The following is a 24,974-nucleotide window of genomic DNA, read 5'->3' on the forward strand; positions in this document are numbered from 1 at the left end:
ATGAAGCTAATTTGATTAATACATTAAGCATTTTGATTCGTCAGCTGATTAGAATCAAGATGAATTAAGCACACTCTCCTATCTCGTGCGCCATCTATCCCCGTTGTTTCATGCCAATAATTACTAAGCGGCCTGCAATCTGATAATCTGAATCTGAAATTAATTTCAATCTCACCTCCCTTCTTAAGCTTCCACATCACTCTTGGCGTTTCCCTGTATGAGACACGGTCATTGGACTCATTGGCATCTGTTGTGCGTGTTGAGTTACAGTGAACTTGTTATGAAATGCTAAAACAAGGCATTCATTTGAAAAAAACAGCACTTAATTGGGGGAAAAAGTGTCAAGGTCAACCACTTTTATTCTGACGGGGGAATTAGCATTTTCTATCATTTCATTAAGATGAGACTGGCAAATTCCACGCATGCTCTCTGCACCGTGCGTCCTCAGCGTGTCTTTCATAATTCTGTGAATGCATGGTTTTCTGTCTGACCTTCACCGACCGTCCCATCGCACACCCAGCACCCTATCAGTGCTTCCTGGGGTAATTCACTCGCTCAGTTTCACAGTTCAATGGTTTCTACAGCACAGGCAAGCCCTCCAAACCTGTGAGACCCGAACCTGTCAATTATCCTGAAACGCCGATACTGTCACTAACTGTACCAATCAAAAGTTGATAATGACGGAGAGAGGCATTAAAACTGTGCAGGGACAGCGGGACAGTGGCAAGGTCGGGGAGTATCAGATATCCTTACAGTGGTGACATCTCCTGCGGGCGTGATGTGAAACGTAAAGCCACGGCAGACTATCATAGAGTGTCACTGTGGACACAACATTAAAATCTTATCCGAGAACATGACACAGAGGTGATGAAGCCTAACGCTGACCAACCGAGAAAGGCTCCATATTTTACAAGTCCTGACAAGGAGCAAATGGAGCAATGCCCCGCGACAATACTGTTCTATGTACCTTCTCCACAAGGCTGAAAGAGCACAATATTCATCCTTGCTGACAGTTAAATAATAGATGTACCAAAAAAAATGTAATTTCCCTCCTGAACTCCATCATGCTCATACAACTATGAATTCAGAATCTCCAGAAAATGGATTATACCGCCTGCATGCCATAGAGGCATACTAACATGAGTGACAAGAAGATATAAATTTTCCGGGGTGTAGTTGTGAAGACCGCAGGATTTATGGAGTACTGCAGAAGGAGGTCTTGAGGGTGGTTATGTCAGAGTCCTCATAAAAAATTTAGTTCGTAAAAACAAGAAAGGAAAGGCTATAAGATCGTTCTCTTCTGTGCCAACAGGCATCGTGAATCTGACCACTGAGTGAGAAAAGGAATGCAGCAAACACAGATTGCTGAATTTTACAGATAAACAAGTGCAAGTGGAAGCTAGGTGGATAAAAGAAAACTCTCTCCAGTGTACCATACATTTATATTATTAATGAGCAGAATGTAAATCTGTTTTGTGTTTTGGTCAGCGCGTTAAAATTTTAAGCGCATTCTGTGTTTATCTGTGTTTCCACCATGAACAGACTGTGAAATAAAAATCTCAGAGAGACTGGCCTGCAAGATTTTCTCAATGCAGCGGCACACAGCTACAGAATGTACCACTGCAATGCAATCCTTGGGGGAGATGCACCACAAGGTCTAAAGAATCAGAAGCACAATAAATGAACACGATCTCCAACATGATCCCTAAACACCTCGTATCATTCCTGATGTTCTGCGCCGCATCTCTGGCTTCAGCCCGGGAGCACAACATCCGAAACGCTGCCTCTCTTGGGTTCGGACACCAAAGACTGATGGGATTAAGAGTGTGTGGGCTGATAGGAGGCTCTGCTCTGATGCTATCCCTCAGATATACATCATTATAGAGGGGGGGAATCCCACAGGCGCTGGGATTAGCCCGCTAGATTTTCACTGCAGGTGATAAGGGAGAGAAGGAGAGGCTGGCAGAACTACACAACATAATGGGGAGATGGGAAAGCAGAGATAGGAGGGAAGCAGAGGACCGCACTGCCTGGTGTAATGCGTGTGGAAGGAAAAACAGAGCACTCGAGTATGAGTAACTGCGAACAATAGCTACAGGGAAGGACAACTTTGAGATAGGTGAACATCTCCGACTTGGTGGGCAAAAGAAATGCACAGACTACGTCGCTCAGACTGGATGCTGAAATGCAGCAAAATGAAGTGTGGAGCAGATGGGAGAGATTGTTTTGTATGCTGTATCCGCAATCCAGCTGAGATCCAGTCTCTGCAGATTTGTGAAAGGCGATGAAGGTTAGCATGTGAAGTTCAAGGAAACAGCCATAGCATGCGTGGCTACATGTCAGTCGGTGTTAATGCATTGTAAATGAAGACTCAGTGATGCAGCAGTGTCAATGTGGCTTTGATCCTCAGGCTGAACGTTCACCCGGGAGTCTCAGGAACTACACAGACCCAAGAAAGGCCGGTGAAATTCCTCTCTCTTAGCCATGCCGACACAGATAAACCATATAGAATAATCCCCCACGTATAGCTTTGGCAAAGGCACCTCAGCTCTCTCTCGCTCACATATCAAACATGTATTCCCTCAGCCCTCCAAATCCCAGCTTAACCCTCACCCCGCGAAACCAGGCGGCTAGTTATCACCGCGGCTTTGACATTAGCATGCACGCCCTCTCTCATTTGGGAGATCTTCTTAAGAGTCAGGGATGATAAAAAGCTTTCCTCTCTACCGCTCTTCCATTCCTGACTTTGACTCACCCTTCCTCTGCCTGGACCTGCCTGCCTCTAACTATGAGTCGGAGATGAAACGCTTCATTCTCTTTTCCTTTTCTCCTCCTTTTCTATTATCATGCAGTGCTAGCACAGCCCTGCTTGACATTTTTCTTTTCTTCTGCTCTTCTCCAGTTTCCCAGTCTACACCTGCTGACACTTGAGAAACAACTGCTGTCCTATGCAAAAAAGCACCCCCTTTTTTCACTGCTATTATATGCCAAGTCACCTCGACTTCAGCGCCTCGTCGTCACGATTATGACCGAATCCTTGTGGCGATTTCTTTTAATTGCAAGATGAATGGCGGCTCTGTATTAATAGAAGTTTTACGAGGGTTAAGTGTCCACATTGGATCCATAAAATAGGATGCTATTCTGCAAACACGCAAATGTGAGAATGATAATCTGTGTGTGTCGGGGGGAGGTCTGCATGATGCAATTCTTCAATCACCCGGGCCATGATGAAACCAAGGTAAACTGACTCGAACATCGCCCTAGGTCCAATTTGTCATTCCATGTTTAGATTGCTGCCCATTACATTACTTCAGAAAAGCCAGGGGCTAAAAATATATTCCCACAACGTCAGTATAATACTTTGATAATGCAATTACACTGCTTCGTGGCTGAATGGGGAGGGCAAAGGAACATGAAAGAGGGGTTGGAAGCATGAAGGGGTGCCGGAGCTATGGATTATGGGAGAACGTGATAATAAAATGAAATCATCAGACACTCAAGCGATTATGCTAATGAACTCATTCCGTATTCACCATAGGTTAATCGGCATGCGAGCGAGAGATTGGTGGCATTTTCTTGAACACAGAAAGCTTTGATCGAGCAGGCGGCGAGTTACATCACCTCTGGTGTGTGAGGGCCTGCGGTGGGGCTAAAGGTGAAAATGGTAACATTTTGAGATGACCAATTGTGAACAGTGTTTATTGAGGAATGAGTATTTTTCATGTTTCTTTTTAATAAACTGTACTTCTACTCTTTACTCTTTTACTTTGCTACATTTGTCAACTTGTTTAAACTAGTCTGATCCAGATGAAGGGACTCAGTGTAGGATGGAGGCGTGTGCGAGACTTCGAGTGCAGATGCTAAGTTTGAAGCTGCCTGGAAGAACAAGAAGCACCACCTGTCTTTTGACCAAGATGCTTAATGACGGAGCAAAAGCAAGAACAAGATCCACATCTGGACACACTTTTTATACTAAAATTTACTACAAAAAAAAAGAAAAGACAACAGTGACCTGACAAAGTGCTTGCTTTGCCTCTTCTAACCTCCATAAGCACATTAAAGTCATTTTCACATGCTGTAGGTGAAAATGTAGTTAGCTCGCTAACAGTAGTTGTGTTAATTTTTCATGTTTAACGTTAATGTTTGATGGTATGATAATGGCTTTAACTGATCTCGTAGCTGTTGGACTTGGAAGAGCAGTGCTAACTTCAAAGTTAACGTTTTAATGTCAAGTGCAATTAATTAAAATTTAAAAACATAAAAATGGACATTAACTTTAACTTTGAGTAATTTATTAACCGGATACCTCTTTTACTTGAGTAGGTTTCTAAAATGGTCATTCTCACTTTTACTTGAGCCTTTTTTAATGGGAGTAATTGTGCTTTTACTTGAATGCAGATTTTTTCAGTGATCTACCCACCACTGGCCCTGTTTCATCTGCTTGTTTGTGTGTGCTGCGTCAGTTATTGTGGTCACCTATGTTGTCTTTAAGGTGCGAGAGGAACCTGAGTGCTCTGGAGCTCCAGGGCCCCGGTGCTCCATAGGATGTAAAAGTCCCAACTTCAAGCATGGCTCGCTCTCTTTCCTTACTTGTTAACACTTTTCAAAACAGTTTCTCGGGGAGTGAGGAATGATTAAGGAATGTCCTGATATTAATGAGTAACTCCAGTAGCTACTCCTGACAATTAGCTACTGAGTTTTCTGTGAACTCCCAGTGAAACCTCAGTAGATACTCGTTCTAATCAAGAACTAATGACGGAGTTCTCAGCAATTACTGATTCAGTATGATGTCCTTTACATGAGGGGGCACAAAACTAATGATCACATAATTAGTGATTAATGAGTCGGCACTAGTTTCTCTGCGGCTGGTTCATAGTAGGGATGAGCAAGTACGCTATTATCTGTATCTGTCTGCATGTCTTCAACCAACTAAATTAACCTCACCCATACTCGGAATGGGCGGGTTTAAACCGGAAGTGGTCCGTACTGACTGTAAGTTGTTTATTTAAGCCTGAAAATTGAAATGGGTTGATCAAATGTTGTTATATATATGTTTTATTTATTAGGAAACTATTCACAGAAAAGCCTGAGACTCAATCCCATTTTTACGACTACCTTTTGTTTTTGTGTTACGAGGTGTGGTTGAAAACTAAACATGGAGAAGCAGCGTTCAGTTATTATGCACCACATATCTGGAACAAACTCCCAGAAAACTGCAGGTCCGCTCCAACGCTCACCTCTTTTAAATCAAAGCGGAAGACCTTTTTGTTTGCCACGGCCTTTCACTGAAGCAATTTCAAGGCTTTGAACTGCACTGTGACTTTTATTTTCTAGTCTAATCTCTTTTAAACCTATTCTATTTTAAGCTTACTTTCCTATTTCTTAACTCGTTTCAATGTTTTGTTTCTTGATGTCTTCTTACTTGTTTTTAATGTATTTTTAATGTATTTTTTATGCCCCTGTAAAGCACTTTGAGTTGCCTTGTGTCTGAATTGTGCTATACAAATAAACTTGCCTTGCTTGTTATAAAGAGAAGCACCACAATATATTGAAATTGACACTCTATCCCAACTAGAATCAGGATTCCTTACCACTCTACATGACGGCGCACAGTGGAGGGATAGGGCTAAGTGGTAGCAGCATGGGGTCTAATGGGACTGGGCCTGATCACAAGAGTAAGAGAACGATTTACAGAACAATTTTTAATAGTTTTTTATAACCTTGGATGAACAGTCAGCTACCCAATGAGGCTTTTCCTTCATCACAACTACGGATATTGACGCATTTTCCTCCCATGATACTTGTTTCGGCCGAGCGCACACTCAACACTAGCTCATAGTTAGTCAGGAGCGACTCATGAAGAAAGTGATCAGTATTCTGATTCACAGATTAATTAATCAATACTGAATGATTTAAGTACAACGTCCCAGTCCTCCAATCACATTCAGGAATTACTCATGAGCAGTTCATTAATTATCAGGTGGTTCCTGACTTACTCTTTACTTGTTTCTTTGTAACTACATGACATGATATTTTTGTGTACTGTACTGTAAAGTGTTACCAGTTCCTGCAACCCCTTTGCTCTGCTTCACCTTTTTGATCATTTCTTTTTTCACTATCAGTGAACACTACTGATGTTACTAACGCACCTCACGTCTGAATTTACCTTCCAGTTTATCGCCTGCATTACATGATATTGTCTGTTTGTGAGAAAAAAATGAAAGCAGCTGAACAGTAGTAGCGTCAGTAACAGCAGTGTGTGTAATAATAGCTGTATTGTTGTTTTATTGAGTTCTGCAATGTGAAAAGCACAATCAGGACGCAGCTCAAAAAGACACAATGGACCAAACTAGGACCAATGCAAAGGCTCAACTGGTATTGATCCCATGAGATTTCAAAGTGACCCCTGTGACCTTTGTTGTGCTCTCAGGTGATGGGGAAGTGGAAAAACGTGAAAGGTCTTGCGGATTAGTGCCTGTGTGCTGGAAAGGGGAACTGGTCCAGGAGCCTCATCACACTGACAGCAGATTAGTGCTCCGCAGCACCAGAGCAGACGGTGCAAGATTAACTTTGATGTGCGATTCCACACAGAGCAGCCGCTGGATATCAGCTCCCTCCACCAAATGGCCCCTTAACTCTGAGTTTGCAGCGTGTGCATTCACGAGCTACAGTGTCTAAAAATCAGCACATTTAAACGACGGAGAACAAGGGTCGCCCCATTTTTGGGCTCCTGCCACAAACAATCACTTACATTGTTTTGTTTACATTTAAATGTGTCAGTTTGATCCATTAACCATTTAAAGCTGATTATTTTCAGTATCAATTAATCTATTAAATGACCTTTTGAGTAAAGCAGCAGCACTCCAAAAACTTTACTCATGAAGACAGTTTCCTCATCATAAGAAGTACTACTCTGCAAAAACAGATGAAAAATGTCTCCTGGGGCTCTGGAGGAGCTTTGTCAAGTCCATGAAAATAACCTCTGAGGATGTCAGAGTGGTGTCATCAGGGTTGTCTGTGCTTGGGCTTGGAAACTTCAAACTTAAAACATAAATCCTGCCTTAGGAACTAAAAGTGTGGAGTTTGAGAGAAGTGGGCAGGGAGGGTTTAATGAAAGATGCTTTGGAGTTACATCTTGGGAACTGTAAATCCCGGCGCTGAGGACTATATACAGTATCTAGACTAGATATCTTGGCCTCTGTTGTTTCAATTTTGGCTAATCTTTTATTTTTGTCTCCATTTCCACCTTAATGGAATTGCAATAATAAATTACCCAAGGTAATTTAATTTAATACCATAAAAGACGATGAAAAGCAGCACTTCATCCCATCTGAGAAACTGAATACAGCAAATGTTTTAACGTCAAAACCACTGAGCTTGCATGTCAACAAATCCATCTCACTGACAACTGTGGATGTAACGATACATCGATCCAGACCAATATATGTATCCAACATCATCAATGAAAAGTAAAACATCGATCCATATCATCATCTTTAAAATATGCCTATATTTAATTGTCTGACAGGAAACTCCAGAAAACCAATAAGTAGCCCTGATACTGGGGGTGTTTGGTCAGCCTAGTATTTCCAAGGTCAATGCTAAACTTTCATGATTAATTAACTATCTGTTAAGCACATGTCATTTCTGCCACTAGGGGTCTCTCAATCTAAATAATGCAAACAAAAGATGTAGTTTGGTGATGCTGTGAAGTAGCTCGGGATCTGACGTGACTCAGAAAGCAGAAATGTTCACGAACGTGGTAATTAATTAAACGTTTACTCACGTTATGTTCAGTAACGCGAATCAAATTGCGATGTATCATCTGATATATCCTCAGTAAGTTATATTTGAAGAAAATTACAGATTTCTCTGGGTTTAAACATAGTTGGAAACATTTGTGGTAACGATGAGTACACAACTAAATGAAACATACGACCATTTTTGCACATTTAAATGTAGAAGCCTTACATATTTTATCATTAAGTAATAACTCTGCAGTCTCTGGGAAGGTCACTTTTACAACAAAGGCTTCACAGCTTCAAAGTAAAGCCCAGAGGGACAAACATATTTCCAGAATTTGGAGGAACGGGCAAAGTCTGAAGATGATACATGCTGTTGGGAAAGGATTGATTTTCCTCATGCTCAACATCACAAAACTTCTAGATTCTGTTTGAGTTGCAACTTTAAATTGGCTAAATCAGCGTTTTACGCCAAACAGCTGCGGCTCCTCATCTCCAAGTTTGCTTCCTGTTCAAACAAAACACTCACATGCAGGATAGTTAACGCCTTGTGTGGGGTAATGTAGGTAGATATAGAGCTCATTGCCGATTACTTGTCAAGGCAGTGAAAGAACCATTTCTACATCCCTCAGGATCGTCTTTGAAACAAACATGAAGGTACAAATTCCAGCCGTTTAAAAAAACAGCTGCAAGTTCAAAGGAACACTTCAAAATCTCACAGTGAAACTGAGGGGAATAGCGGAGGTTGGGATGAGACAGAAAGAGTGGTGAAGCGTAAAAATGTACTGAGCGCTCCCTCTCAGAGTGTGGACAGCAGCCAGACTGGCGACAGCAGTGAGCCCTGATAACAGCGAGCACCAGGAACCGGCGAGAACCTGTGGGGAAGTATTGGGAAGAGCTGCATCTCTTCTAACAGCTGCTGACTGGCCCCTGGGGCAGAGCAGAGCTGCTAGCTGCAGCCGTATCCACCATCTCCCCACCTGCACTGCGCTACTTCGTGCGCAACGGGGACGTCATTACTTTTCCCATTTCACTCCACAAGACTTCTCCTGTCAAATCAAAAAAATGACACAAAAAATAATAACTCAGGGGCATGAGCGGAACAACAACAACAACACAACTGAAAGGTCATTTTGCCGATGAAAATTGGTCTTGCATCCACGCAATCTATCAGTCATCAACAGGTTTATTGCTGAATGTCTGCTTTCACAGCAGGAGTGGCTGTAGCCTGAATTAAACTGACCCGGGGCCAGTGGTGAGAACGCACGTGCACTTAAAGACACAACTCCCATTATTTATCACCTCAACATCTTTGTCAGTGCAGAGGACAGGCCTCCTGATGAATAATGATGTGAAGACGGGCGGAGTGAAGACGCAGCTCCACCAGCCACGGCACATTCGAACGTACCGTTACCAATCGTGACTGAATGAAGGTTATTCATTTTAATCACACTACAGCACGCCCTCCCTCACACTATCCCAGGGGGTTGCTATATTTAAGCACTTTTTCATTTCTTCTCCTTTTTTTGGGTCTTGGCTGATGGCAAGGCAATTGCTTTGTGGGACGTCTGCCCTTGAAGAATCAGACAACAGAAGGAGATATTTATACATACTGTAGATGTGGAGTGAGAGCAAGCTGTATCAAATTCAACACTTCCCTCTTTGACTGTGCGGTGTTAAGAAATCAAATCACAGGCGCTTTTTCTTCGCCTGCTTGCCGGCTTTTATTTCTCTCCTTTTTCGTTTTTAAACATGTTTTCCCACCAAAACACAAGTGATGTTGGTTTTGTACCTGTACTCTAAGATTAGCTGTCTGTCCCGGGGGAGAGAGAGAAAGAGTTGGAATGCTTGTCTCCCATTCCTCCCATTCATCCGCCCGCTTTCTAATTGGACTCCTCCATCTGTTGAGGTCTACAAATTGTCTTCTGGGGATGCTACAGCTAAAACATCCTATCAAACACACAAATACATCAGGGACAGTCTTCTTGGAGGGCTGCCATGCCAGGCACTGAAAGAGTAGTCTGTGTATATGTGTGATGCATAATCAGAAGTCCAGCAGCATACAGCCTGGAGATAAGTAGATATCCAGAGATGAACTCTGATTTGAAGCTGGCAGGATTGGCTACTAGGAGAATTTATTTATCTGCTACACAGCAGATCTGTCGGCAGCAAGTGACATACTTTAATAAGAATTATTTTCACAAGATGACAATGTTGATGGGTGGCTGAAACGAAGTGCCAGTGAGTATTGACTGAATGTCTCGTGTGCTCCTGATAAATGTTCCTCCTCTGCAGTCCCCGAAGATGTTGAGCAAACAGACGCAATTTTTAAATTCGGGAAAAAAGACCATTTTTTGGATTCTCTTCCAATTCTCACTTAGAGTCGTTAATGATATGGGAAATTGTGTTGCTCACGCTTGTCACTCTTTACATCCCATTGACTGGGAGTTGAATACTCAGGAGCGAGCAGTGGGACGTGTGACAGTGTATTTGTGGTGATGATTACAGCCCATTAACTTTGATGGATGCCATTTCATAGAAAAGACGATGGGAGTTGGAGACGACGGCGACGCAGCTTGTTTTCTGTCGCCAACATGTGTACACAAAAAATTGTGCGGAAGAGCGCAGAGGAGCAAACTGTGGCAGTGTCCATGCAAAATTGATTTTTGGATCCGAATGAGACCACATCAGCTTTGGAGGTAATTGAATGTCACTTCAGAGAGGCTGATCCTGAATATGTCTCCCAGGATGCTCGGGCATGATTCCCCTGTGACCTCCAGAGGACAGTGAGGACCAGAGGATCCAACATCACCACAGCAGATACACCAGGAATGTAAATCGTGTGTGTTCAATGCATGTGGGAGCGAGTCTGTATGTGCAAGTAAATGAGACTAAGATGGACCTGAAATTGATTGCAGTGTCCGCCTTTATTAATGCTAACTGTCTGCTCTCTTCTCTGCTCACTCGCTTGCTCGCCTTTGCCTTTTGGCCTAAATGTGTGGCTTAGTCAAAAAGAGACACACTCCGTTTGTCTGTGGCCGTTATGTAAAGATAAGGCATGCCAGAAATCTAACTCTTAAGCTCCTCCGGAGGGATTACGGACAATTGGCTAAGGGGAAAAATACAAATAATAATCAACTGTTTACGGTTTTCCACTAATACCTTGAAAAAGAAGCGAAAATCCCCACATGGAAATGCAATCCTTAAGCAGTTAAGATACCCCTGTGCGGGGACGCCTGCAGAGAGACACGCAGGCAGGAAATCCTCTAGGTGGGAGCTGAACCTGCACTTCAATAACACCTCTCAAACATATCAATCTATGGTAGCTATCATTTATCCCATTCTCAAAATAGCTTTTAAGTTGTTGCCAAATTTTAAGTCAATGAAATCCGACCAGAAACCACTGAGAGAATAGGATCAGGATTTGTCATTTAATTTTTTTTTTACTCTCAACTTTAATATGCTTACCTGCTGTGACCTTGTTAGTCGTTTGCCTAGCTCACCCCCTGGAGTGTGTATTCGCTGACTGCTTTTAAAAAAATACCTCAGCTGAACACTCAAAGAAAGCGTAACTGTAGTTTGGGATCAAGTCACTGGTGGAAGAAGGAGTCCCCGGCCAATTAAAAATGTGTGTTTCTTCTTCTTCTTATAGTTGAAGGTTTGAGCTTCACTTGAAAGAGCGGTGTACGAGCTGAGTTTGACACCCTGCTGTTTTAACATTCATTCGACACACATTAGCACATTTTAGTTGCACGTCTTAATACATGTGTGGAGGGGATCCTTGAGTAAAAGTCGCAGTACTTTAATCTAAAAATACTCTGTTACTCTACATGTAACGGTTCTGCAGGTATTCACAATTGGCCCTTTCAGATTATTAGGATATTTTTTTTTACCTCTGCCAGTATAGAGGGTTAAGTTTTCATCCGTGTCCGTTTGTTGGTTGGTTTGTCAGCAGGATTACACAAAAACTACTGAAAGGATTTCTACGAAACTTGGATGGAGGATGGGTCTCAGCCCAGAATAGACCTCATTACCTTCTGTTGACCCGGATAAAGCGAGGGATCCAGGAATTTTTTCTCACTTTCTTTAACATTGAATCTTTGTGAAAAACATCAGGTGTTTTTAGGTTGTTGGTATTTATGAGTGACTACAATTTGATGCAGTTTTTAGATCTGGTGAGTTTAAGTTATGGTTCAGCAGTTATAGGTGATTTAAAATTCAAGATACAAGTTTCCGATTCTTAACAGTGTCATGTAATGAGTTTTGTTTGTAGTTAGCACCTACATTATGTCCGACAAATTGTTACAGACCTGAGATTTGTATTTACGACACTGGTGTTGCACTCAGAAACTGTGGGGGGCGCCAAATCACACATAAAGCCAATTTCTACATAATGTTGCTTTAACATTGCTGGTCAACATGAGGCTACCTACTTCACACAGAGCTGGGTAGTTTAATGTAGACTAGTACATCATATTTTATTCGTTGATCGAATGCTTTGTATGTTAAAACTAAATCTACATGTCAAAGTCCCCCAATGTGGTAAAAAGGGTCAAATTAACTGCTCTGTGAGGTTGTATTTAGGGACAATGGTGTTTGAGCTAAATGCTAACAATAGCATACTAACATGCTCACAATGAAAATGCTAACATGCTGTTTAAAAAAGATATAATGTTTACCATATAGACCATCTTATTTTAGCGTGTTAGTCACAGGGTCAGTTTACGTTGGTTCAAGGGGCTCACTGAACCCCCTAAAAATGCATGTTTAAATATTATTTATTTGAACTGAAACTTTATTCTAATGTCTTGCTCTGTAACAGTGAAGGGTAAACTGCTTATGTGACTGTGATGGAAGGAACTCTCCAGAGGTGACAGAATTGAACTTTTAGCTTCTGAAATGAATTTTTTTTTTTTGACAGCTTTGATGGAGCACAGTATTCATCAGGAGGACAAAGGCTCATTTTTGTAGAAACTAATAACTGGGATCTGTTATGGTTTAATGGCAGGTTATGCAATTTGTGCAAGTACAGTTTTTGTGGTAACTCTCGCAATACTCCATCAATCATTGGATGTGTTAGTCTTAATGTGATGCACCTGCTGGTATCCTGATTATTCATGTTCATGCAAACAAAGCTTCTGTTTTACATATTACATTTACTCGAGATTTTTTGTGGACTCCAAACTTAAAGTTCAAACTCGGCCTAGAATTTGCTCATTAGCACTAGACACAGAGTACAGCTGACCAGATGAAATGTTAATGGATCACTCAATTAAAAATCATCCTGACGGGAACATGAATGCACCAAATTTCACAGCAATCCATCCAACAGTTTCAGAGATATTTCACTAAAAATTGCAAAATGTCAATCTTGTGGGGGCGCTACAGGAAATGTCAGGGGATCACCAAAACCACTAGGATTCATCCTCTGGGTACCACAAATATATGTACAAAATGTGATGAAAATCTATCCAGTAGTTGTTGCGATATCTCAGTCTGGACCAACGTGATTGTCCCACCAGCCGACAGAAAGACACTGTCATTCATAAAGCCACGCTAGAACAATGCAAAAACCTGGGAGAAAAAAACGGTTTATCACCGTGGCAATAAATTACACTGAAACGCGGATAAAAGACAGACACTGATATGTGCTGCCTTCAACCTGTCATGTGACTGCTCTGAATTTACAGTGGGTGGGCACAATAAAAGCATCATCACCATTTCCCTTTGTGAAGATTTAATGCTCAATCCTTGTTCAGTCTGTGGCAGCGAAGTGTTGATTTAACACTGTGGTAATTCTTCTCGACCATAGTTTGTGGTAATTCAATTGCATCATATTGTAAGTCTATGTGTGACAGAGATTCTGACTAGCTCCATATATGAACCAACATCTTTCCAACACAAATTACATAAACACTAAAGGACAGTTTTCACAAACTGATAGTTATTGCAGAGCTATATGCTTTTTACTGTGCAGGTTTTATTGTGTCCATCACAAATATACCCGGAAGCCTAATGGTGGCTGTAATAATAGGAACTGGCAGTTGTGTTAACAGCGTCAATAGATAGCAGAATAACTACAGACAGAGGTGGAAAGCAACAAAATACAAATACTTATAGATTTTTCAGGTATCTGTACTTCACTTGAGCATTTATTTTGACAATTTACTTTTACTCCCTACATTGTAAAGGTGCAACATGCAAGCATTTTAGTTACTAAAATTATGAACAGCATGCGAAGAAATAACAGTTTTGACGTCTATGCTTTGTGTTGAAGAGATATTTACTGAAGTTAGCGTGCTAACCAGCTAGCCCCAGGCCTGAAAACCTCTTTTTCCCCCGCGGTCCAAGGCTCTTGTGCTAGTGGTGTAAACACCAACATCCTCCTGGCAGTCCGGCTAGCTGCACGGCTAACTGGGCTAACAAGCTAACAGTAGCTACAGTCATGGGTGTATAGAAAATATACAGCTGGCAGCAGTTAGTGGTGACTCTGGTTATATGCTGCCCCTGTTTGTTGGGAGTATGAATTCAAGGTAAGTAATTCTTACGCATTGCACCTTTAACACAAATATCTGTACTTTCTACTCCTTACATTTTCAAAACAGGCTCTTTACTTTAGTCTTACGGTAGTTGTATTTGAAGGGAATTATTGATTATCGATTATTTACAGTACAATGCTTTGTCAGTCCAAAATGTTGGTATTTGACGTCCTGGGAATGAGTCTCAACAATCAATTCTCTTTCTGGTGCGTTTAGGAACAGCTCGGACAAATCCTACAGATTCTACCTTGAAGTTTAACAGTCTCTCAGAGGTTCAGTTAGTTTACTTCTACTTGAGTAAAGAACGTGTGTACTTTTGCCACCTCTGGTAACAGATATATTTATAGTATTTATCTTTAAATGAACTATTTCATTCGATGAGCAGAAATGATCAGTGTCTAAAAGTCTGAACTTGACATAAAATGACGGCACTATATGATTGTCACTTAATACTCCATCAGTCCATCTGTGACTGTGTGCAGACAGTTAAAGAGAAGGAAAATATGAAGATGTGAAAGTGGTGATACACCTGGACATGAGAAATTAGTTTGAGGTGAAAGAGAGATAAATGTCCTTAGAACACGTGCCTTGTTTAGTTTCTGTTTGACCAAACGGCCTACATTAGGTGATATATTTTGCTATTTATAGAAGCTGGGGCAGGCAGGAAACAGCTGCCATGCGTCAGGGTGACAGGCTGACATCCCTCATCTCAGCAGGACCTCCCTGCCAGGCAGACGGGAGGAAGCTCTTTATACCTAAACTGAAATGGGACATAGCCTCTTATCATTCATAGTGCATACAGAAACTAATAATCTATGGAGCCTGTGGCAAAGGCTCAACAAAGAAACTGGGTTAACAGCGGCTGGTATGGGCAGCTCCATTCCAAGTCGCACTTGCACCCTGTACAGAGATCTGTATTCTGCCTTTACAGCTACCGCTGTGGATTTCATTCAAGTGGGATCAGTATTGATCATGAGGAGCTTTTATTGTGGTATCCCAGCGCTGTAAACTGCCACAAGATTCCTGAAAATGAGACGGTTCATGAACGGTGAAGCAGAGTTTTAAGCTGACAAACGGGCTGAATCAATATTCATGACTTTGCCGCGAAGCTGCTCACGTTCAGGTATTATGAATGGGCTGTAAACCAAGCTTTTGGTAATTAATGTGTGAGCGTCAAAGTTCCTCCGCGCTCTCTGAATCTGATGACGAGCCCTGCCTCCTGTTTGTCTCTGGCACATAAAAAAGTCTATATTGATTTGGACGCTGTCGCAGGATACAAGAGAGGAACCGGTGTTAACATTACACACTATCACACAATGAAAGTGAGTCACCATGAAATAAATGTATGCTACACAGCATTTAAGTGTAGATGCTTTAAAACCAGGGTAACTGTCAGGGTAATGGATTTCTCTCATTTCACCCCAGTTCATGTTTTGCTGAGAGGCTTTAAAAAGAGCATAACTTTCTGCTTAAACTCGTATCTACAGTGACATCAGATCACTCTTCAAACGAGGTACGACACCAGCAGAAGTTACATCACTCTTTGAATCTTTTCTGTTTGCTTCGCACGGCAGACTGATGATTGCTGTTAGCTATAATCTCTGGATCTCTGCTGATCACAGATGTTGGCTTGTTGGCTGAGGGGCATTTTTGATAAAGAGACAAATGTCAGGGGGAGGGATACTCACACTCTGGCATTATAAAAGCTGGCACCGTTTCAAGATATTGTGTTTGCTATGCTGTCCCACGCGCCTGACAGAAAATAAAAAAAAAAATAGAAAAAACAGTGCGAAGAGCAACACACCCCTCCCAAACTCCTCTCACTGACGGGTGGGATCATCACCTTCCTAACAACTTTCTGTTCCTACATCTGCGCTGCAAAGCTGGATTTCGAGGTCAGGAAGGAGGCAAAGGCCGGTTCGGGTCTGGGAAACGCGGCATAATGAAGGCTAGTTCAGTGTTTACCATAGTGACAGCAGCGTCTAAAAATAAAAGCGCAACTGTTTCTCCCTCAACCAGGACTCATGACATGCCAATGCGGGGAGTTGCTGGTTGTTCAGACAGCCGTAGCTGACATTAAAAGTGTTGCAGCTCTGTACTCTGTGTGTCCATTTGCTCAACTGTTACACAGAAAGTAACAAGTGCATATGTTTAACTAATTTATTTGAATGGCTTTTTTCACGATGCTTATGTGGCCTGAGGGAATTACTTGTATCAATTCATTTCTCTGTTGTTTCAGCGCTATGCTGGGTGAATAATTAGTTTTCTGACCTTACAGTGAAACCTTGAGCATGAAAATTTAAACAGGTGAGTAGTAGAGTAGTCACTCTCCTTGGAAACTTTTTTCAGTTGCTGTTCTTGAACTAGCAAAAAGGGTTTTCTGTGCTGTGTGAAAATGGTGTATTCAAAGTGAGAGCTGACTCAAATGAAAGGGTACGAATTTACACAAAAGAATATAAAAACGTTCAAAAAATGTTCAGAATGGGAGAGTAGTGCGGTGGCTGAGGAAACAGTGCACTTCATCTTAACGTAGAGGTTGTCAAACTGAGGGGCGGGCTCGCTGGGGGAGCACAGAGAGAAGGGGGGTTTAACGGTTTTCTTGGCTTGACGTGAGGACAAGAATCTGGGATGTAAACTACGAGCAAGACAACATATTGACAATACACTGGTGGCATGGAGGAGAGACAAAAACACTGCAGATGAATAGAAGGCAGACAAATCAAGAATCTCAAATCCAGAAACTTATTCACTAACAGGTTGCACAAGTGTCATAAAGAACACGTAAAACTGACATCAAAAGGGAAAAGAAAAACTACAGCGAATACAGAATTACCAGGGGACACTGGAAAGTGACGAACAAATCAGCTGTCAGTGAAAGGTGTACGATGCATGTGGTGCTTGTATAGTGCGAAGACATTTTCTTCATTTGCTTCTGTTTGGAATTGGATCGATAACTAGATGACTCATACGACCAACACTACATTGCATTTTGGGTATTGATGCTCACATTAAAGAACAGTAAAAATTAGGGAAGGACCCATTATTGGCCTGGCTCACTACTGAGTCCGATATTCAGCCTTTTTACAATTATCGCTATCGGTGATATCTGTGACAGGTTGCTGATAAAATAGATACGTTTAAAAACGCACTACTTTTGGTTGTGCCGCATTCTTTCTCTGTAATCAGCATCTGCCGTGAAAAAAATGTTGTCGGTGATGACAAATATTTAAAAGCAGCCTATTAATGATGTTAATGTTCACCTGACAGATTGTGACTTGGTATAACTCTACATTACCTCCTTTAAAAATGAAAGGTCTCAGTATCGATAACAGTAACAGTATGCACCTTGGTCACAAGAGGCCTAGTGTTAATAGTAATAGCAATAATAGGGAATAACAGTGTTTAGAATAACGAGCTTTACATAAAGTATATCCTGACAATCCTAAAATCTTGTCTATGCACTGCGATCCTAACATGATAATTGCATGGATCAAATGCTAAGAGGAAGCACTTTGAATACATGTGTATATTTCAACAAAGTGATGAGGAGGCATTATGTGTGTCTGCATACCAATTTCCATGACCAGACGAGCCATTTTCATCTGTATGTTAATGCTGAGTATGTAAATAAGCCATGCAGCACTGGGGGAGGAGATAGCTGTTGGGCTCTGGGTTTATCATTTGCACACCATTTGATCCAGTGATCTCATGCCGTACATTACAGCCGATATCTCTTACAACATATCAACTTTCAAGATAGCACATAGTCACAAAATAGGCAATATTTCCCAATTTCATTCATTCACTCCAGCTGGGTCAGGGTTTCTGGGCTGTTAGATTGGATGGAAGTGGAGCCAGGCACAGCAAATGCTTTCTAACAACAATGAAATTGAGGTGATGTGTTTTCTCACATATCTCCTTATTTCCTAATGCAGTGATGCTGCATTCGTTCGGAGTAACTTTAATCTTGTTCTGGAAAATTCCATTAATCTTTGACGTTGCTTGCAATACAAAGAAGATGAAAATGCTGAGCAGTGTAAAAAACACTGATCCCATATTTTATGTTCTCACACTACGTTACCCAGGGCCCAAGTGCAGAGCATGCTAGTCTATTTCCCTGCTTAATGCAGCACATTCAAAGTGAATTAATGAAAACCCCCCGCGTGGAATGAGTGTTATTGGCGCTGCCTCGAAGACGGGTTGTCAAAGAAATCGAATCAAATGGAGGGACAGCCATTTTGTCCTTGCCATATAGATTATTTATCAATCTGACCATCCGCAGTGACGCATGCCTGCTTTTAGAGTCAGTTCACACACACAGTAACCTCACATCAACCTACCAGCTGGCCACAATCTGTTTTTCAGCTCAGGGTTGACTGACCACAAATACATTCTCATTCTGACATTATATTATTCAATATAAAAATATATACTATCATTAAAATGTAATTTAAGGGTGCAAATGAAAGTCTTTGAAGTTCTGACCGACATAAATATGATGTAGTAAATCTGTGATATATGAATGTCGATAAAGTGTTAATCATTCAACTCACACCTCCACAACACCCTTTCAAATCTCTTGCTGCAAAGTGTGAAACTGTTTGTGTGATGAAAACAAAGAGCATTAAAAAAAAAAAAAGAAAAAAGAAAAAAATACAGTGGTTCTTCAGTTTAGCGGGAAAAAAAAAATACATCTCTGTTCACAATGATCTTAATCTCCAGTGAGAAAGGCTGCCTGTTTCCCGTCCCTCGCTCTCACTCCTCCATTTCGCAGTCATTTGCATGGGCAGAAAGGAGCTCGCTCAGAACACATTTCAGTGCCAGGTTCCCCTCATTAAGTCACCTGTCACTTCAGGACTATTATACCAGCCTCGTATTAGCACCACCTCTCCTCCTCAATGAAGCACCTGGAGGAGCGCTGTGAGCCTACAGGCTAATGGCAGCCTACACATCTCACATCAGCCACTTCTGCTTTACACGGTAATACATCACATCGCCCATAATGGATTGCTGATTTTCATAATGTGCATAACATACACAATGCCAAGTGGTGTAATGTATTCTACTGAACACAAAAATTACACTCATTGCGGTACATAATCAAACACACCAAATGTTCTCGCTGACTGTCGTGCTGGGTTGAAAAAAAGAAAGAGTGAAAATCCTCTGCAACGCCTGCCAGGGGCACGGTAACTTATCCCACCACACGAGTATAGTACTCATCATCAAGACTGCATTTGTTATCTCTTGGGTACAGATACAGTGAAAGGCCCTCCAGATTGTTCCTGTATATTTCAATTACATTTGACATGCAGTGAAGGGTTTGGACTTCAAAAAGCTTTGCTCCGCACCACATCGAAGCACGAACTTAATGCTTTGCATTGTAGGCTTTGATTGCCCCGGGGTTGAGGTGTCAAAACTGGCAAGCTTGATAATGGTGATACTCGTGGTGGTTTATGGGCCCTACAGTGACCCTCGTGTCTGTTAACCTTGCCTCCTCTGTCTTATAAATCCTTTCCTGAGAGGTTTATAGGGCTCACTTGTCAAGCCCTTCCAGTCGTATTTGGTGGGCGGAGCTGTAGCACAGACAAACGACATGGTGATAAATTCTGCATTTGTTGAGTAACGACAATGTACAGCAGCGTTTGTTTCAACGTGGGACGATGCACATAGTCAATGCTGCGACAAATCAGTAATTAGAACAATCATCCCTCTCAGTATTATCCGGAGGCAAGCGGCTCAAAGAGGTATAATGAAACGAGGACTGGGAGATTGAAAAAATGTTTGTGTCCGAAGCCGCGGCCTGTTCTGTCTATCAAAGGTAATGTCTGTTTGTGTCCAGGGTAACGTGTGTGTCTCTTTGCCAGACTAAACCCTGTCCTCCCCGCTCCTCTTCCCTTGTGGGTTGCGCTTGACTTCCACCGTTTTCACAGCTGCTCTCAGCAGTGCACTCCATTACACCTTAAATCACTTAAAAGATCTGAAGCACCAAAAACTCCCTCTGCAGCTAATTCACCCTGACTGTGTGGATCATCGGGAGAAAACAAGAGCAGGAAAACACTGCAACATCTGATTCCAGACTAACAAAGTGCAACGCTATCTTTATTTTGGAATCTAACGGACAAATCAAGTCACACAATTACACCCTCAGACTGTAGTGCAGGTTTCAAAGATATTGCAAAGGGCAATACCACAGATAAAAATCAAAAATTTTACACCCAATTCTTGAAGATCTTGGCAGCAGCATTCTGACAGAGGCAGATTCCTCTTTGTGAAGCAGCCACAGAGATTAGGCTCAATAAATAAGGAGGGATAAGTGGGTCTTGTCCTGTGTTTGGTGGCACAGAGCAGTAGACACAGAGGTGTGACACGCAGCTGCACAGTGCTATTGATTCTCCGCTAGTCTCCGGGCACCCTTCCCTTTCATTCAGGCTGCCTGCCAAGTGCCTCTGAACAGGAGCCCCTGCTCTCCCAATGTCTGCACGTCTGCTTAAGCACAATCAATGGGCCATCAGCAGGGGAGAGAACGCATGCCACTGTCTTTACTTCCACAGGGTGTGCGTCTCGGAAATTGAAAATATATGTAGTGGAAAGGCATCATGATACCGTGCAGGCATAAAGCATCATTGACTATCAGAGTGAAATCAAATGCTTTCAAACGCTTCAAATAGAGGTTCCAGCCAGAAGCGCCCCCGCTAGTCTTTAAAGAGCTTATTTGCAACCGAATGAAAAGACTACCCCATTCATATCTGACTCAAATCACTATTTGTTTGGTGTGGATCGATTTTTCTGCATGCTGGGGTCTGAAACAAACCGTCAGAATACCTCATTTCCCCTGATCAGATAAGCATTTGAAGGTGACTGGAGGAGAGCACAACAACAGATATTCTCCTCACTTCAGTGTCTTCGGCAGAAAATGACAACCACAGTTCAGCTCTACTGTACTCTCGGTGCTGTATGAGATATGTGGTTTTTAAAGGGCGCACCTCAAGACAATGATGGATCATGAGAAAGGGGCCGACTTTGTCTTTCAGTGATGGGTATTCAGCCCTCTCCACCGGTGGTCCACTATGCAGCATTCTGCACCACTGCAAGGCTTCAGTACAGGTTGCAAATCTGTCAGCCCGGCTGTCATGGTGCACAATGGAGTGACAGAAACGTTCCCATTATCAAGGACATTTCAGTTTTGTTCTCGCACCACGGAACATCTTTTTCAAATCCGTCTTAAGCAACACAAAGGGGATCCCGAGCTGAATGCAGCAAATATCTTTGTTGCTCCCCAAAGATAAATAATGTACCCTCTTACACAACTCATCTTTCATCTGCGCTTTGAATCTGAATGGAGAGCGTGGAAAAAAACGCTGCATTACGTTTGAGGTGGCAGCTTCAATCAGCGGATGGTGCATATTACTAATTATTCACTCATTGGTCATTTCGAGGGTGAGTGGTGGTTCGACTGGTATTGAGTGAGTGCAGGGGGGGAAGCTCTGTATGCTATTAAGAAGACAGGAAATCCACTAACTCCGAGTCATCCGCAGCATGACGGCGGGTAGAGACAGGCTGGGCATGGTGACAACGAATAAGAAGAATAATAATAATAATTCCAACAATAGCAATAATAATATGTGTTGCCTGCAGAAGGGTAAGCAGGTGCAGAGTGGCTGCATCGATGCAGATATGAGAGAGAGGGTCGACTTCAAACACACGAAAAGTCAGCCATACGAGCATAAACATTCATATCTCAGTTAAACCAAAAAAAAACATAAAGAAAAATCTGAACTTTATAGTCACAGATTAATGCCACACACAAACACACACACACCTGCAGACACACATTCAAACATGGACACACACACACACGCACACAAGCACAAACAGCCAGTGGCAATTTGCTTTGCGACGTTTGATCTGCGGTGTTATGGCTCTGAAATTAAAAGACAACATTATTTCAACAGGACCTCATTTCTGTGTCAGCAGTGAAGAAGAGGAGGAGGAGGAGGAGGAGGAGGGGGACCAACACTGGCTGAGTGGCTGCTCGACCTCAGACGTGCAGCAGCAGTGAGTAAAGAAACAAGCAGGGGTGTTTTCACACACGCATTAGAAAACGGTCTGATTATTATTTCCCGCACAGCCGACATTCATTTCATCCATTCAGTTAAAAAAAAAAAAAATGTGCTCATTGACACAACTTTTCAGCACCTTGGAGAGAGAGAGAGAGAGAGAGAGAGAGAGAGAGCGCCGCCCCACAACGCTGAGCTGGAGCGAATAGTGGCAATAATAACAATAACAATAACAATAATAATAATAATAATAATAACCCTACCCGAGCAGCTGAGCGGTTGAGTGCGCTCATCAATACAAATTAATTTGATGTAATCGTCTTAAGCGCGTTTAATTATTTTATGCCACATCAGCACATTGTGCAGCTGACGTTGTTCACGAGCATGAAATTAGCGTTCAAATATTTACTGTAGCTCGTTAAAGAGAGAGAGAGAGAGAGAGAGAGAGAGAGAGAGAGAGAGACAAAGAGAGAGAGGGGTGTGTGTGTGTGTGTGTGTGTGTGTGTGTGTGTGTGTGTGTGTGTGTGTGTGTGTGTGTGTGTGCTCCCTTTAATTAAATCACTTGTGCCTCAGTTTGGCCTGTAAATGCAACATGAGGGATCATTATTTGTGCTGTGAGGTAGGATTTTAATGTGTGTTGATTGGCTGAAACGTGTGTGTGTGTGTGTGTGTGTGTGTGTGTGTGTGTGTGTGTGTGTGTGTGTGTGTGTGTGTGTGTGAGTGTGTGTGTGTGTGTGTGTGTCCCCTGCTGGTTACCTTTCCAGCGCATTCCCTTTTAAAACAGGCAGGGACGAGGCCCAACCTTTGCACCCTGCCCTCGTATTGACTATTTAATGTGCCCATTAAACGCACACCTGTGGCCGAGCTTTGGCACCAATCAGGGCTCTGTGCGGCTCAGAAACACAAACAAGAGGCTCGTCTGAGGGTTTGTTTTTGTTTCGCCACCAATATGGCCCTTTCATAAGAGCTAGGCCAGCCGGGGCGGTGATTTATAGTGAGTTACAGGAGACGCGTAAAAAGGGTTTATGGACTTATATGCAACCACCTACCCGAGTGTTGTCATGGTGACAATGGTGTACCAAAACGCCGCAGGGATACTGGTGAACTTGCTGGCTGTGGAGCCTTTTTCTGCATAAAACATGACCGTCGCAAAGATAATGATGGCCATGGTGAGGGAGAATAGTAGGAAGCCCAGTTCGGAGGCGCAGCTCTTCAAGGTGTAGCCCAGGATGCGCAGCCCCGCGGAATGCCGGGAGAACTTGAAAATCCGAAACACCCGGAAGACTCTCAGCGTGACGAAAGCGCCGCTCACCTGGTCGTTGTCGGTCATGACCAGGCCGATGTAGTAAGGCATGATGGCGACCACGTCGATGACGCTCATCACACTTTTCATGAACTTGTACCGGCTGGGAGCTGCGATCAGACGGAGGAGATACTCGAAGGTGAAGATCATGACGCACGCAGTGTCCAAACAAAAGAAAGCCAGCGCGTAACGGTCCCCGCAGGAAACCTCCTTCGACCTGTTGGGCAGAGTCCCGCACGGAACCGTCTCCACCACGTTGGCCATAACTGATATGGCAATGAAGAAGCCTGTGACATAGTAGAAGACCAGAGCTACGGTGCTGGTGTGAGGGTTTTCAAAAGCCCGCCACAGGAACTCCCGGTAAGTCAGGTTCACCGGCGTGACGTCATTGTTCATGTCCATCTCCTCGTCGTCTTGAAGCCTCTCTGCGTTCTCGCGCCTCCGGTCCTTGTACTCCTCATAACAGCAGTCCCCGATGATCTCGGGGATTATGCCAAAGAAGGCGAGCTCCTCGTCGTACGCGGATATGCACTCTTGGCGCGGATAGTGTAGTTTCCCCGTGCGGTAAAAATTGAGGATATGTCTGAAGATGTCGGGGTCACGGTCGAAAAAGTACTCGTTTGTCTCCTCGTGGAAAAAGAAGTCCCTCTCCGTGCTCCCCAGCAAAGTGTCCGGGTACCTCTCCAAAGTGGTTCGCCACGTCTGAAACTTGGTCCCACTCACGTTGAGGATGATGAGTCCGTCCTTGCCTTTCTTCTTGTCTTGGGGAGGGATGGGCATCGGGGTGCTCGCCACGGGCATCCATCCTATGGCCGCCGCTCGGGCGAACGGGAGCCACGCCGCTACACCTGCTGCCATGCTGACCTGTAGTGTTCAATACAACCCTGCTCCGGTTATCACAGTGCTACGGTTCAGAGATGAATTGCATCTGCAGGAAGAACAGACAGAGACACTGGTGGTTAGGGTTTGAAGCAGCAAGGGCTCAGCAGACTGTAGGAAAACACACACATCCATTTACTTCTACTGATCCTGCGCATAGTAGCACTCTCAAGCCTTTTCCTCGTTGTAACTGTTCAGTTATGGAAGCCTACTTTGCGGCAGAATATGAATTGGATTTCGAAAAACGTCACCCATCAATAAGCGAGGGGTAGATTTCTCTATGAAAATCCAAGTAACGGAAAACCACCCACCTTAGGTAAGGCTGCTCTTTAAACTGCATCCACGGCGAGTTTAATAAATACAACACACACAAAAAAAGGAAACCTATCCTCGGATGAGCACACTTGCGATTCCGCCTCCCATCTATCTGTCACCGCAGCCCAGACGACAG

The 24,974-nt window shown here is 42.9% G+C and overlaps 1 protein-coding gene across 1 annotated transcript in view; it reads right to left on the reverse strand.

Moving 5' to 3' along the window:
- LOC141001496 (A-type voltage-gated potassium channel KCND2-like) overlaps positions 1 to 24,502 on the reverse strand; it is a 35,283-nt gene extending 10,781 nt beyond the window's left edge. The window contains exon 1 of the mRNA XM_073472585.1: positions 23,391 to 24,502. Coding sequence (XP_073328686.1) covers positions 23,391 to 24,502 — 1,112 coding nt within the window. The remainder of the gene's footprint in view (positions 1 to 23,390) is intronic.
- Between the last annotated feature and the right edge of the window lie 472 nt (positions 24,503 to 24,974).

Source organism: Pagrus major, chromosome 8 (genome assembly GCF_040436345.1).
Source record: "Pagrus major chromosome 8, Pma_NU_1.0".
NCBI lineage: Eukaryota > Metazoa > Chordata > Actinopteri > Spariformes > Sparidae > Pagrus > Pagrus major.